Source organism: Parasteatoda tepidariorum, chromosome 8, assembly GCF_043381705.1.
Source record: "Parasteatoda tepidariorum isolate YZ-2023 chromosome 8, CAS_Ptep_4.0, whole genome shotgun sequence".
NCBI lineage: Eukaryota > Metazoa > Arthropoda > Arachnida > Araneae > Theridiidae > Parasteatoda > Parasteatoda tepidariorum.
In genome coordinates, this window is record NC_092211.1 from 25281414 (window position 1) to 25298446 (window position 17033).

The 17033-nt window shown below is 28.9% G+C and overlaps 1 protein-coding gene across 1 annotated transcript in view; it reads left to right on the top strand.

The window, feature by feature from the left end:
- LOC107455061 (Myosin 81F) overlaps positions 1-17033 on the top strand; it is a 191188-nt gene that overhangs the window by 63329 nt on the left and 110826 nt on the right. The window contains exon 2 of the mRNA XM_071183863.1: positions 10007-10116. Within this exon, the coding sequence (XP_071039964.1) occupies positions 10007-10116 (110 nt within the window). The remainder of the gene's footprint in view (positions 1-10006; positions 10117-17033) is intronic.

Consider the following 17033-nt stretch of genomic DNA (forward strand, 5'->3'; position numbering starts at 1 on the left):
TAAATTTTAAAAAATAAACAACAATTGCTGCTTCTAAATTAGAGATGCAACATACAAATATTTGGTATTTAGCCTATACTGCTGAACGCAGAATATTAATTTCGGACGAATAATGGAAGAAGCGTCTGCCGAAGACAAAACAATATTCGTTTACATCCATCTTTCTTGTTTTCTGCCCCGAGAATGGTTTATTCGATTAACGAAACAATAATGAAGATAAATAAATTTGTGAAGGGTCCGATTAAAAGAAAAATCATTTTGTGAAGGGTCCGTTTTTATGAAAAGATATTTTGTGAAAGGTCCGTTAACGGACCCAAATTTCTTCTAAACAGACCCCTGTTAAGACATGGAATTCAAGAAATATTGTGTGATATTTCTTAAATATCGTTACTGTGATGTTTAGAAAATGTCGATATCTGATGATGAATTGATTTATCGCCCAGTTTTGATGCATTTTAAAATCGCTCCGATTTTCTTGATTTAAAAACTGTTTCATCTAATTTTTTAATATTTTCAAGTTTTTTCTTTTTTTCTTCTAAGAAACATGTTCTCTCTTGGCTACTGTAGAGGTAACTCAGTCTTGGTCTCTCTTGGTAACTCAGCTCATCTTGGCTATTGTAGAGCTACACACTTTTTCCTCAATTTGTTATTACTCGCAATGGTTTAAAAATTTTCTCTTTTAATTTTATGCTGCTACTTATATTTCCAATCTGTGTTTTTTATTTAAGTATTGTTAGTGAATTCAAATTCAGTTTAAGTTGAAGGTTGGTGTATCATCCTTGGAGTTGCAAATAGATTTTAGTTATGGTACGCTATCCCAGAAAATTCTCTTATTTTATAAGTGTAAAGAATTTTTCTTTCTTTGAAATTATCTATTTAATCTATATTTGAACTGCTCAGTTTATAAAGTTTTCCTGTCCTGTAATATTACGGTCAACTTCTTAGACTAAGGCAAATGTGAATCAACTGTGATATTCCAGTCATCATGCGATTTGCATCTTCCAAGTATGGAAAAAAAATCAATTCTTTGATTTCAAATATGTCGGATACAGCAGATAGGTTCAGAAAATTCTGTCTTCATGTTCGCTAAAAAATGTTATTTTCTGTGTAGTGTCATCGACGTCAGAGGCCCAAGCGAATCTCCTGCGATTCCATCCAACAAGTGATTTCTAACTTTTGAGTATGATGGTGAAAAAATTCTTCGAATTTAATTTGAGTTCCATGGTTTATTAGTAAGTTTCGCCAGCCATCGTTTGAGTCACAAACAGATTTTGGGTACTGCATATTGTTGCAGAAAACTATCTTATTTTTATGTTCGCTAATAAATGTCCTTCCTACCCTTCATTGATTTTTTTGTTGTTGTTGTTGATATTGGAATTGCTCAGTTTATTAAATTGTCTGGTGCAATTTCGAGGTCAACTGAGTTCATTTGTGAACCTTAGTTTACATGTTATATTTTATTAACTTTTCACACAATTTATAACATTGCATTCATTCATATTGTTGATACGTATGTGCGCAATTTGTATATGAGATAGATTCGATGCATAGCCAGCCAGTCGAATTTGCGTCGAAGTTTTCTGTATACCATTTTTTCCTTCTACTAATCACATAGGTCGCCAATAGCCCAATGTTAAGATTTCTCATTCATAAATTGTGTCAGAAATCAGAAACGTAAATTTTGGAGGATTTGTTAAAATTTTAGTTGTGTGACGTCATCCTGAAGCAACTTAATCCTGAATTCTTTTTGTTGCCTGATTAGAGAATAAGCCACCTAACTGATTTATTATGGTACCTGCAGTTTAAGTTTCATTCAAATTTGCAAATTTGGCCATGACAATAATTTTAAATCTTAATAATCTAGTAGTACAAAATAAATATCAAAATTTATCACTATGTAATTTAAACTTCTGAGAAATATAACCTCTGAACTGCATTGATTGCACAATAGAAATACCTATGAATTTTATTAACTGTATAAATTTTTCACGTATTTTTTTTTCCTTATAAAAGTCAGAACTATTTTAAATCTTAATAATCTAGTAGCACACAGTAAGTATCGAAATTTATCACTATGTAATTTAAACTTCTGAGAAATATAACCTCTGAACTGTATTGATTGCACAATAAAAATACCTATGAATTTTATAAACTGTATAAAATTTTCATGTATTTTTTTTTAAAAATAAAAATCAGAGTGTTTGTACAATTTTTTATTAAAAATTTATAGCTTTAACTGCGAATAAATGAGAAAAAACTTACCACTTACCTCATCCATAGAAATTTACTACTTTCCCAAAAAATATTTCTCTCTAAGAAATATAAATCTACAAGATCTGCTACTCTTTATAGACACTTTCCCCACAAAAATATAAATTTCGTTCTCTCTTCCAAATCACGCCTAGTCAGCACTTCCACCCTTCGTTATCTACCTCTTCGAACAGCGTCGAATATTTGGAGTGGAAAAATGTCTAGCCGTATATCTTTCCTATCTCTAACCACCTCCATGTTGCTTGACTTTACAAGTTTCGTGATGTGCTTTGCCATTGACTTCTTATTCTTTTGTTGCTGCTCTTTGGCTACCAAAAAAAAAAAAAAAAACACATNAAAAAAAAAAAAAAAAAAATCCATCTATAGTTACTTTTTATCGCCATTTTCTTCATTTATCAAAGGATGGACGACCACCCTGTGCATCGAAATTACGATCTGGCGATTTCGTTCTTTCCCTACCACTTTTCTCTTAAAAATTCTTTCCTTGAAAGCTGTGAGATGATCGGAAGCAGGACGAAGACAACTTATTGATTTTTGGATGAAAAATCGTCTTCACTACATGACCCAAAGGGGAAATTAGTTTCTCTTTCGTTCAATTATCATTTATTTTGTTCTGTCGTGTGTGTGTGTTTATTCTTTGATATTGTTTTTATACACTCAAGTATTCAACATTCTTGGTTGACAATTAATCAGAATACTACGGATTTCGCTTTTGAAGTCTATCTAGATTCTTCATTCATTATACGCTGAGAAAAAAATGTTAAATTTACGGAAAGAAACTGTCAGCTGGTGTGCCAGTATTAAACCGTTTATTTAACAGAAAAACACTGTTATTTAAAAACAAACGCCTGCTTTTTTTTAAAGCTGATAAATACTCTTATTTCAACAAACAAAATCTATTATTTTAATAAAAGTTCTATAAAATATCTATGTCAGCATTATGGCTGGTACTCTAATTTAAAAACAAACGCCTGTTTTCTTTTAAAGCAAATAAGTATTATTTTAACAAACGTCTATTTTCTTTTAAAGCAAATAAGTACTATTATTTCAACAAACTCTGTTATTTTAACAAAAAATTCTATAAAATAACTATTTTATCATTGTGGTCGGGGCGAGCTTAAGGCAGCAGTTGTACGATAAGTCAACGCCGGGATTCGAATCTAGATCACCTCATTGGGAGGAGAGCATTCTGTCCTCTGAGTTACTAAATCTCTTGTGTCTCAGTATTATATATTATTTTATTACCTGCGTTAAACAGCTGAAACAATTTTGAGTTTGCGATTATCGATGTTCAATTCCGTAGCTATGTAATTTTTAACCCAACTCAGAAAACAAGGCAACTACTGGATCAAGCATTGGGATAAACTTTCTCTCGTATTTAACTCTTTTAAAAAAATATTTTGTTTAGAATTTCTAAATGCTAAATGTTTTGCTAAACAGCGTTTATCACACAAATTACAGTTTATATATATATTTTTTTTACCTATTGATTTGAGTTTTAACTAATATTATTGCTATACATGTGCTTTGTACCTATAGATAGTATCAAAAGTCCTATACAGTTACATAAATTCTAATCTAGATTTTTAATTAATATTTGCAAGAAACAAAGATATGCAATTGCAATGAAAAAAAAACTTCCAGGTATTTTACTTTTAGGTGTAGGCTATTCCTCCTCTATTCTATTCTATTCTTTTATGCATCCATCGTACTCTTAAAACGAGGGTAATTTACTCGTTCTATCAAAATAAGGCAGTTGAAATTCAAATAGCATGACGTGGGTTTAAGGCTTTTTATATCAATTAATTTAATTTTCTTCATTTTTTCGTTTTAACATCGTTTGTAATTTAACTAAAAAATATCTCAGAATTTCGAATTTTAAGAGCCTTTTAAATGGTATGACGTTTTAAATTATAGCATAAAATGTCAACGTCTACTAATGTAGCTGTTAATGGCACGACATTTCAAAATTTAATCTGCTTTAAAGGGCGTGACGATATTTTATATTATATGGATATAAATAAAGTGACATTTGAACTTAAAAATTTACCGAAACGGTCGTTTTTATTCTTCGACATTTTGATGTATATTAAGAATTTTATTTTAAAATCAATAAATTTTTTTAGTAGTATTAAAAATAAGTTATACTTATAAAAAATTTATAATATTCTTGCATTATAATTATTTATTAAACGTTCAAAAAGCAGTTTAAATTTGGAACAAATTTAATTTTACGATTAAATTTATTAAAAATACCAGCAATAAAACCATTTTGTTGAGTAATTATTCTAGTTAGATGATTAATTTTTTCGCCTACCTGTTTTTTCTATAAACATTTAAACTTTGTGTTAACAAGGTAGAAATAAAACTTTAAAGTCATTTAATAAGCGAATTCAATTTTATTGATAACGATGCTCTTTTCTGTAAAAAGCCTCGTTCGAAATTTTTACATCCCCTCCCATGGGAGTAAAAAGCTTTCACAAAAATGTTCGAAAAACGCCATCTTTCCTCCATGGAATATGGACACAAAAGATATCAATAAAGTAGAGCTGAGATGTTCGTTGTTTACGACCAACGAAAATTGGGCTTTTATGAATATTAGATTTTAGAAATTGGCTTTCGTCCACGAAAAGGTGAAAAAGAATGCCCATAAATTCCATTGATCACTTGCACTGGCTGCGTTCGCTTTTTTATGGACTGAAAATAAAATGTAGCCCATCTTTGTCACGCATTGTATCCATATTTCTGTTCGTTCAAACTACACTAGAGTTCGTGATTTCTACTAATTCTACTTTTTATTTCAATGTTTGTTTTGATGCCGAGGAAAATATTATAACCATTCGTTAGTTTTGGAAGACTTTTATAGATGTTTTTATTTCCCTAAAAATTTGCTCTTACCTTTTTGAACTGGGAAGAGCAACTATTTTTGGGTTGTGGGCCACAAAAACTACCAAAATATAGAGTCGGAACCAAAATTAACATTTATACACTGTAAGAATTTTTAGTCTAAAATTATGGTTAAATAACTGGTCAGCAGTCTGTCCATCCGATTAGCCGTAAAATTTATGGTAAAGAACATATTTTAACCTTTACGGTTTTGAAACAGTTTAAAACTAGTGTGATTATAAAACTACGAATAGAAAACTATTCGGTTTTTTTAACCATTTACAACTAACATGATTTCAAAACCTAAAAAAAGAAATTAAACTGAACATAGGAGCAAGGTTTTCCGTTAGGTAATGAGCATTGGAGAGTGCTGGACACAAATTGGGGAGAACTAGAAAATGCTCATGCGTTGAAAAGAATTGAAGAAATATTGCGGTGTCAACACTGAGACTCAAATTGTTGAGTCTCAGTGTTGCCCGTTTGGCTGTAATGTGTACGCAATTGCAAGGAGCTAAGTGGCTTCATTAGGTGGGTTTAGTTGGTGTGATAAAATTGGTTGCTTAACGGTTGCTATAAAGTGAAAGCAGGTAATAAACGGTTTTTCTCATTGTTAACAGTTTGATTACCATCGTATTAATGGGTATTTGACTGTTTTGTTTTTGAATACGGTGAAATAAAAATTAAATAAATTGTTATTTGACCATTTTTTTTCCGAGAAATTTCTAACAGTGTGCTGTAATTATAAAAATACGAGAAATACTTAGATTCTGTTTGAAAGTAATGTGAATAAGTTATGTCTAAAATTGATCTTCTGTTCTCGTACAGGTAACAAAAATAATTAATGTGAATAAATTCAAACAATTGCACTTATTTTATCAAATTATGGTAAGTTTATGTAAACATCAGTACACTACGAAATAGATAAATTAAATTTGCTTTCATAACTTGTACTATAATTCAGAACAGTATCAGATTACTGTGTTAACTGTCGCTAGAATTTTTAAATGATTTATTTATAAATTTTACCTACTTGCGTAAGTTTCTGTTCTTCTCTTTTAATTTATTTACAAATTTATAAGTTAGTATAATTGTATAGTTTTTTTTTATAAATTTATAGTTTTTAATTATATTTTCTCTGAATCCATTGCATAAATAGAACTTTTATAATGAAACTGAAATAGTCACATTTTAATACTCAGAGGAAGGCTGCGAAAAAAAAATTTTTTTTTTAATTTTTTTTAATTTTTAAATTTTGCATTTCTTGTTAGAAATTCTTACGATTGTTTGAAACAATCTATAACTTTAACTTTCTATCTTATTATTTATAACTTATAATCTATAACTTTCAGTTACTTTTTTTTCTTTTATATTTTTATTAATTTTAGACAGTTCAAGGGCCAAGTTAAAAGGCTTTTGTGGGTTAATTTTTGTCCTCGGGCTATAGGTTGTGCATTCCTGTTTTTGGAAAATAAATAAATAGAATGTTTGAAATTTAATTATCGGATGGTACTTATTCACTTATTGTATTAAGATCATTAATGGAGTTTGAAAAATTTATCATTCACTTACTGTTTCTTTCAAAGAAATGATGAACATCATGTAAATGCAGTTTTAACATTCATACAGACGTTAGGCATTGACCGCGAAAGTATGATTAAATTTAACACCTTATAATAGTTATAGCAAATTAGTGCGATATTTTGGTTCAGAATACCAATTCGTATGCCATCATCATTCAATATTATATCCATTTTTCAGAGAAAATTGAGCAAAAACTTTAGTTAAGAGCTTGTTTTAAAACGTTTATGCTAATGTGATTAAAGTATGAAAATTTTTGAAAACTTTTTCAAAAGTTCGCTCATGAATTCCTATTTACAAGCGTGAAAAATTTACTTAGAGGCTTTTAATTAGTCCAAACTTGATAAAACTCAAAATTTTGTAGTTTTTTGAAAAAGTAACAGAATTAAATAATTATATTCATGAGTTGTAGTGTTTAGAGGAAAAATTAAATATTAAAATTTAGAAAAAAATTGCCTACTTTTTTTAAGAAAAAAAAAACGATTTTTAATTCTCATTAAAACAGCGCCTTCATAAATCCGCGTATATTTAATACCTTTCATTTTTTGATTTTGAATAAAACTAAAACTTATAAAAGTAAATTATTTCTAAAAATTGTTTCAAATAATCATAAGAATTTCTAACAGGAAATGAAAAATTTGAATTTTTTTTTTTCAAATTTCTTTTTTTTCTTCCATTAAGCATTATAAAATTTATGTGGAGTGTAATGAAATTTAGCTCTTTAATTTTCTTTATTCCTACTACTGATTTTATAGTACTGAGGTCCCGAATTGTCTTAAGAATTAAAAGTTAAAAATCGCTAAAGAGAAAATAAATTTGCAAATGCAACATTTTTAATACAACAAAAATGCAATATTTGTATAAAAGAACAATATTTGTATGTGTGCAAAACAATTAAAAATACATTATCTGTGTGGAAAAATTATTATTGTTTTAATACTATATTTTAATTGAATCAAACATATCTAGAGGCACTTTATGTTTGATTTAATTAAAATGTAGTATTAAAACAATAATAAATTTTCCACACAGATAATGTATTTTAGATCATGAATGATTTAAAATTAGTTTGTTGTAAATTGTATAAAATTTTAACTTAATTTTCTTTTTTTTTTCTCATCTATGTTAGTTAAAATTCTTAAGTTAACTCAAAATTAATTCGCTTTTATATTTACAGGTCCTCAGCTTTTTAAAATAATTCGCTACATGTTTTCTCTAATATGTCTTATGGGAATTTGCTTTCATCTTTTCCAAAATGTTAATTTGTTTATCATATGTTAATTCACATGTATATCTCCGTCTCTTTCGAGAAAGGAAGATAATTATTCTTGTATTTGATTATGTTCTGCTAATTACCGAAAAATGTTTTGTCTCAGAAGTGAAACTGGAAAAAAAAATATTCTAATCAATTAAATTTCATTTCATGAGAAAAATTTTAGATTCTATTAAATTTCTCATTTAACTGAATAAAAAAAAATCCAAATTTTTAACGAAATGCAATGTGTAGTCAGCTTCATTTTATTTCATTTTAATTCATTAAGCGTGAAAGCATAATTAAGTTAACATTTAAGTTAACATGAATATTTCTATAACGAATATATTATTATTGTATTTATAAGAAATATATGAAGTTTAGCTTACAAATTTTGCGAAACTTACAAACTATGGGGTTAAACACAATCTGGAATAAAATCTTTTAAAACTAGAATTTTTTTTCTTCTTTTCTCAATAGACGTTTCAATAACTCCATCTATTTTTGGAATCATTATAAATACGTAGTCATTCTCTTTAATTAAACTGTTTGTTAAAAATACGTAATTTTTAGTTTACACATTTTGCACAATTTACAAATTATGGTAGAGAAATAAATTTTTAAATAAAAAGTACAAAACGCGTACAAGCATTTTTTTGAAGCAAGAAATAGAATTAAATAAGGAAAAGTATGAATTGAAAAAAAAAAGAATAAAGTTTTTTGAGCAAACGATTCTATAATAAAAGTGTTATTTCAAAATCGTTTTCTTAATATAAGAACTTAAATTTTTGAATTAACTTCCTGTCTTTGAGTGAAAAACATATTTTGTTCTTATAAATGGTTGTACAACATCATGTAAGTAAAATTTGTACACAGGCTTTGTAAATTTAAACCCATGGAAAATATTAAAAACTCTGTCTATATGTTGATTCAAAACGTAAAATTATGTTCTTAAAGTATGTTTTTATTTGTGGCAATTTTATATTTATTACTCTGGCAATGTTGTCCGTGAATAATATTTTATTTTTACGATCTAAATTAAATAAACTTTTATTCCTAATTTATTTTATTTCACACTAATAATTTTTAGACGTTGAAACTATAACAAGTTTTACTTCTTTTATAGTATTTTTTACAATTTTGAATATTTTTCTTAAAGTATTTCTATTTTAAGATTTAGAAAGAGAAATCAAAATATTGATTTTCTATCGTTTTTTCACTTGATAAGAATACCGTGTCTTTTTTAAACTTTTCATATGAAATCTATTTTTATATTTTCTTGGATATTTCTATGTTACGTTCTGCTTTTAGCGTCTCTAATGAACTGCATTGATTTCTGACTACTCCAATGTAGAACATCGAAGTATAGAAAGTAAAAATAAAAGTTAGTGAATCGATTTTCAATAAACTAGTTTTTTTTAAAGCTGGCAAGTTTATAAATTTTTCGTATTTGCCGTTAATTAAATTTGCCTTTATATTATACTATTACTGTATTACTATACATTATTTCTATGAGAAAGAAAGCAATTAAAATTTAAAGATGAAGTTCCTTTATAAAAAGGTATTGATATGCACATCTAGAAAAAGTAGATATATTCAATAATTTTGGCGATGCATGAAGTTTAAAGGGTTCTATTGATTTCATTCTCTCATTTAAAAAAATTTTTTTTTTATTGTCAGTGTTAGTGATAATCTCCTTAAAGGTATTAATAGGTATTGCTAAGCTCTTCAAGAGAAGAAAAAATTAGCATATAATATTCAATAACTGTTACATATTATTCAATATATTATATTATTGGAAATATTTTTCAAATATATTTTGATCAATAATTTAAACATATATAAATTCTTCTCCACTTTAATTGTATTGATTGATATTTGTTTATTCACTTCTAGGAAAAATTGATGTATTGCGTTTATGATTTTTAAAATTGAAAGAGTTATGTCGTTTTTTTTAAACTTTTTTTGTTGAAAAATGTACTTTCATGTAAGTGACTGTCTACTTAATTCTTTGTCTAGGTGGCTGTCTGCCGGTAGATGGGGTGCCGGATATGACTGTCATCAGTGATATTGATGAGCAGGGCATAAATACAAATTTAAAGACACGGTACCGGAGAGATGACATTTACGTATCCTTTCAAGTTTTTAATTTTATGTGTAGAATTATTATAATCTCAAGGAAAGGTATGTAATATTTTGATTTGTAGCAATTGACCTTAATTTATTTCTTTGTTTGAGAATCAATTGTTGCAATTATTTATTAATTACGAATGGTATTTTTTTATTATTTTAAAGTATTATGTTAATTATTATATATTAATGTATTACCAGTTTGCTGTCCGTCAAGGAGTCAAAAAATCAAATTCTTGGTTATCGTAAAGATTTCAGTATGTTCTTTGTTAGCGCCTGGACTGTTTCTTTAAGTTATTAATAATTTAATAATTAATTTGATTCCAACAATGTTTGTTACTGAACACGATGATTATAAAAAAACACTTATTTTTTGGTTTTTTTTTGTTAGAATCTGTAAAACAGTTTGGTTTTAAAATATTTGTATTGTTGTTAATCGGGTTATTTTTTAGTTGATAGTTATTTCTTGAAATGCCCAACCTCTGTAACATTAATAGCGAATTTATACTTAATTCTTGTTAGTTAATTGTTATTAGAAGAGCAAATTTTTTAAATTTATTTAACTTAAATAACTATTGCTGGTAACTATTAAAGCTCTCAGTCTTTTTTCCCCCTGAGTTAATCTTTATTTACTCGTTTTGACGAGGTAAAGGCTTAGTCATTGTTTTGTTGTCTGAAAATTTTTTCGAATGTAATCATTAGGATAGAAACCTACGGCTAGCTGGATTTGCTCAGAATACTAGGTTCTATCTTCTCTTAGCTTCAAAATTCGATTCTAAGTTAGGCAACGATGCTGTAGCAGGGAAGTTTTAAAACTATATTTTCAAAATAACCCGCATTTATAAAGCAGCAGCAACGGAGCATACAGTTTGAAGAACAGAATTCACAGTTGCCTGTGCAAAAGCGTCTTTTGGAATGGTCTGGCATGACGCAGAAAGTATTGTTTTTGAATTTCAACCTAGCTAGGAATGCCACCTGTCGATAAATTTTGGTACTAGTTTTCAAACTTGATGAGAATAAAAACTGGTTTCCAGAGTTGAACGCAGAAAACCGTACATATATATTTCCATAAATTTTTCTTTAACAATATTTGAAATCTTTTGCTCTTTTTTGGACACCTGCTAAGTTTTTATTCCACTAGTGTTATGAAATTTAAACCCTTAATTTATATTCAACAAATGTCAATAGTTCTAGTTTTACAGTATATGTTACTTCTTGAAACTCCTGAGATAATTAATGTGCCGGTTATATAATTGTATATGTAAAAGGCTGAAGTCTGGTAAATCGTTGTTTTTTCCGTTAAAACCTAAGATTTACTAAAATGGCCTACTAACTTATGGGTTTTACCGCAAAGGCTAAATAAAAGTCCGAAATGGATTTATATTAAAATGTACATCGGACTTTGCCAAGTCACTTTGGTAAAAGCCTGATTTTTTTGTCCGTAAAACCTAGGATTTACCATAGTCGCTTGTTAACTCCTAGACTTGTCTTACCGCAAATGCTTTTAAAAGGCTAAAATGGAATCATAATACTTCGGTCTTTAATCAAGCCACTTTGGTAAAACCTATGTTCTATAGGTTAGACCAGGGGTGGGCAAACCTTTTTGGTCGAGGGCAAGAAAACGTGAAAAAAAGTCTAAAATGAAAAAACGATATATTCAAGTTTTAATTAAAATATTCAATGCAATGAATGAAATTGCAATTTCATTTTTAAAAGTTCCTTACATTGAAGTTCCAAGTGAAATGTATTTATTTTAAGGAACGAGGCCAAGTGTTTGTCTGTTAGTCTACTTCTGAAATGATTTTTTCTAAGGTTCATAGTTGAAAACACTTGTTCACATATATAAGATGAAGCAAACATAGCACTGATTTTCTGGGCATGAAATATTAAATTTGGGAAACTAGCTTTTGGTAATGATTTGTAAAACTCAAACTTTGTAAAACTCAAACAACTGCTTCAGATGTCACCAATCTACGGCTATTTCTATTAAGAACTTCTGCTTTCAACATTTTACCAATTGAAGTTGTCTGTGCTAGCTATTTCCATCAATTAATGTTTTGTTGAACAAAAATAGAGAAAATAAAAGGCCATTAGTAGTTTGTTAAAAAAGAAATAACAAAAATAGCTTACAACAAAGTAGAAGGTAGAAAAGAAAATGGTTGTATATTGTTTATATTCGCCATGAATTGGCAAGTTGAAATTTTATCCGCGGGCCGGATAAAACCTGGCCACAGTTTACCGGATAAAACCTGGCCGGCGGGCCACAGTTGGCCCGCAGGCCGTAGTTTGGCCATCCCTGGGTTAGACCAAAGATTTTTCCAGACATCGAGTTTTTACTTTAACATATATACTCAATAAACAGGACTATAAACTTAAGTTCATTGAAAAACTGATTATAATTTATTGAAGACAATAAATATATTTTTGATTTAAATATTCTTTCCAGTGACATCAGTCGACCTGATAGACAGCACAAATAACCCTAAATATTTTTCGCAGATTATACATATAAATATGGTAATTACCAAACACGGCAAAACAATTTTAGCTACATTTACTTCTCTGAATGCGATGTATTAGATATACATAGGTACACGAAAGCTATTTCCATGCTGAAGTCATTAATATTCCACGAGTGTGAAAGGTAGCGGCCTGCTTTTCCGTAATGGATTAGAAAATCAAATTCTTGGATGTCGTAAAGACTTTTTACGGTTTCCTTTGGCTGATGAAATCGCATAAAAAATAGTCCATTTTATTTTCTTGGGAACGCAAATACAAATAAACAGGTAGAAACATGTCTTTTTCCTTGTACATATAGATGGTTGCACAGAGTGAGAAGAGTAAATTAGGCAATTTATTTTCTTTTTGGGCTCAGTTCGGAAATTTATTGCTTATATCTGGGGTATGAAATTTTAAGAAACTTGGAATTCGCAATCGAGAATGATTTAGTATTGTGTTGGCTGTTTTTTTTTTCTGTCTTGGAATGAAAACTGCGTATTTATTGTATCGAAGAAATTGTTAAGACATGAATTGAGATACGGTTCGGAATTGTTTCTGGAATTCCTCGAAATGAATTTTTTTTTTTTTAAAAAAAAAGTAATTTTAAAAATTTTAATCGTACTTAATCTTTTGAGTTAGTTTTTTTTTCTCGCTGTTTAGATATGATGTTTAGGCTCCCCTTTACTCTTAGTGGTGAAATTAGCGAGCTAAGATTGGAACAAAAAAAGCTGAATTTTTTTTTTTTAAATAAATTTTTTTAATGTTTTTCAATGACTTGTTGCGAATTGTTTACTATTTTTATTTTTCTCACAGTATTATTCGTACCTAATTTTGGGAAATTATAATTTCGTTTATATTATTTCTCTGAATAATAATATCTTGCTTTATATTTATATTTTAAATATTTAAATAAAGAAATCCGATTACTTTTCGAACCATTTTAGAACTAATTATTTCCCTAATTTAATTAGCTTTCTTTGTTTTCAACATTTTTGAAATATTGTTTCAAATATTATTTTTTTTACGTAATCTAAAAAGCTCTATGTGTCGTAAATTTCATCAATTCTGTGTTTTACCTTACTTACCTACTTTAAAACAAGCGTAAAATTAACACATTGCTAACATAATGCTACTATAGCGTAATGAAATGAAAATACTATATTTTCAATTTTATTTTTATATTCAATCGATCAATTCTATATCAATAAAATCAAATTTATATCAATACAATCAAATTTTAAAATTAAATCAAATATTGAAAGCAATTTTTATTTGTCTAAAACAAAATAAAATAAAAAGAACGTGAAAAAAAAACACAAATGAAAGTACAGAAATTGACATACTATAGTATCAGTCCTATTAACAAGAATCTGCCTCATTGTCTAAACCTCAAATGAAGATTGAGAAGTAAAGAGACAAACACGTGTAAAGGTATAAAGTGGTTTAACCGGGGTTATTGAAGTGAAACTATATAGTACAGGGGTGGCCAACCTGCGGCTCGCGAGCCACATGCTGCTCTTTGAAGGATTATATGTGGCTCTCGATAAATGTATCCGAGTTTCCTTTTCATTTTTGTGCTATTATATTTTAAAAAATCATTATCGTTTCGTATGTTCCAAAATTTGGAAATTTGTACCAGAATCGAAGTATCTTGAATTAAAAAAGGCTGCTTGTCGAATTATTTCAATATTCAGAACAACGTACTTATGTGAATAATTTTATTCCACTTTAAAATTCGTGAAATCCAAACACCGATCAGTCTTAGCTAACCAGCATCTCAAAGAATTACTGAGAAGTGCTGTCACCAATTATTCACCAAATTTTAAACAATAAATTTTTAAAGAATAAATTTTCAATAAATATAATTTCTGTAAAAAAATATTTTTTAATACCTTTTTTTCATAATTTTAAATACGTATTTAATTGCGGCTGGCGAAAAATTTTAAATTTTGAAAAACGGCTCGACTATCAAGGAGCTTGGCCACCCTTGCTATAATATGTCAATTTATGTACTACTTTCATTTGTGCTTAATTGTTGTTATTTTGCTTTAGTTTACTTAGTACAAAGAATTCCATATTCTTTTGTTGAATTATTTATGAGTTTTTGAATTAAAATGATAATAAGTCCATTTTAAAATAAGCAATTTATGTTATTTTATTTACAGGAAAAATATTATAATTTATGTAATAATTAAGTATTCATAATTTAATTATAATTTGTACCAGTTATTGCATCCATGGCAATTTAAAATATGAAAGAATAGTAATTTACAATAATTATTTAATCAATGACCTACATTATAGTATCATAATTTGAAACTTTGTTTTCGTGGCTTCATAAAAATCTTACTTTTGAAATAATAATTTCTGATAAAACAATTGTAACTCTATAGTCATTTGTGAAAGCGCACAGTATTTAATGACTTCTTCAAATAATTTAATCGACTACGCTATCGTGACTGCTGATGAATTTTTTTTAGAAATATCTTTCTCAAACCCCTGAACATTAGTCACGCTTACTAATTACGGAATTCTAGCCACTGAAATTGCTCGATTAATTCTTTTTTGTTATTAGCACGCGATACTTTTAGAAGTAAGGTCGAGAATGTAACTACATTTTATGGTAATTGTTTTGGAAGGACTCAGAAGCACCCATTGAAAAAAAAGAGGGGAAAAAAAATTCTTAATTTCGGAATTTGTAACATTGTTTTTTATCTCATGATAAATTGTTCGCGTAATGTTCCTTTATAATATAAATCGAATGAATAATTTACAAACTAGGAATATTATACTATGTGTATTATGCCTGTGTTGACTCCTATATTATACTATGTACAAGGAACTCCTTTATTAAGTAGTGGCACAAACTTAGCCTTCTTTGAGAACTTTTTGATGGGAGTAAACTGCATTTGCTTTACATGGAAAGGAAAACCTCCCATGGTTAGCTCGACGGCAATGAGATAATCTAACTCATGATCCGTTTACCACTAAGCAAATTTTACTTTAGTACTGTGGTCTGTGCGAATTGGGAGCAGAATTCGTGTCGATCAGGCATCGCTGAGCTACCTCTGAAATAAGAGGAGCACGCGTTAATTAATATTTCTTCTTATCTTTTCTTAATTATGGAACATATAAAACATTTGAATGCTTTTTTTAACCAATTTAATGTAACAATATATATCTTAATAACATTTTATTTTGGTACGTGTGTAGTATGTTTTGAGCCTAATACTAGAATACACTTTTTTGTCTTCAAAAATATAATTAATATTAAAATTCTATTTGGTTGGTTGGTTGTTTCTAATACCACTTGCCATACTAGCAAGCCTGCTTGGTGAAACTGAGCAGATTTAAGTCAGAGGGCGCGATTCTTTCAGTGGCGCCATCTATTTTTTTAGTGGCGCCATCTATGGCCAATAATACGACTTCTGCTACATCATACGTCACACCTGTTTATAAGGCGGACCCATTCATACATCCATTCATTCAACCACAAATCGTAATTTTGACCTGAATCAGAGAACGATCGATCTCCAATCCAGTACCTCCAGAGGTGTTGATTTGTTACGGGAACATGGAGGACTTCGCGACTCGACAGAATTTTTACATGCATCAGTCACCAACTACACGGGGAGACTTCGGTCGGCGGGGTTCGAACCCACGAACTCTCGGACATGGGCCCAGCGCCCTACCGACCAGGCTATTCCGGCCCTTAAAATTCTATTTAAAAATACTATCTAAAAAATATGACGTTGTATTACTCATTCTATTTTTTTCCCCGAGTTACGATGAAGTATTATATTCTAAACTGCTGTTTGTAGAAAATGCAACACCATGAAGGAATCATCAGAATCAAATGAAATTCGCAGCAAATGTCAATTATAGGATATTATGCAAATTAATAAAGTTTCAGAGCCATCGCGCGTGCGTGGCNTTACGATGAAGTATTATATTCTGTATAATTTTGTATTTTAATCTTAATTTACTATAAAGAGATTCGTCATTTATAGCTGCTATATTTTTCAAAAATATCTTCACCTATTGTTATTCAATTTTGCTCAGATATTCTTAAAATCTATATCTATATCTTTATAAATATTATGCTAATTATGCATTTTATTCTTTCCCCAGATATCAGTGTAAGGTTGATTCTAATGTCAGCAGCAACCTTTATCACGAAGTCCAACAAAGTTTATAAATGGTTGATAAATAAATTTTTGCAAGCTTGAAACAATGTTAAATTTAACTATGCTAGTTTACGCTCTATGAGGTTCGCTTTAAGCTTGCGAAGACAACCCTTTTATATCGAGATTGAATCTGCCCTTACAAAACAAGGCTAAGAAAACCTGAAACATCATTCGCGAATCAAGAGTAGAAAAAGTTTTCAAACCGACGATAAGTTCACTTTCTCAATTTT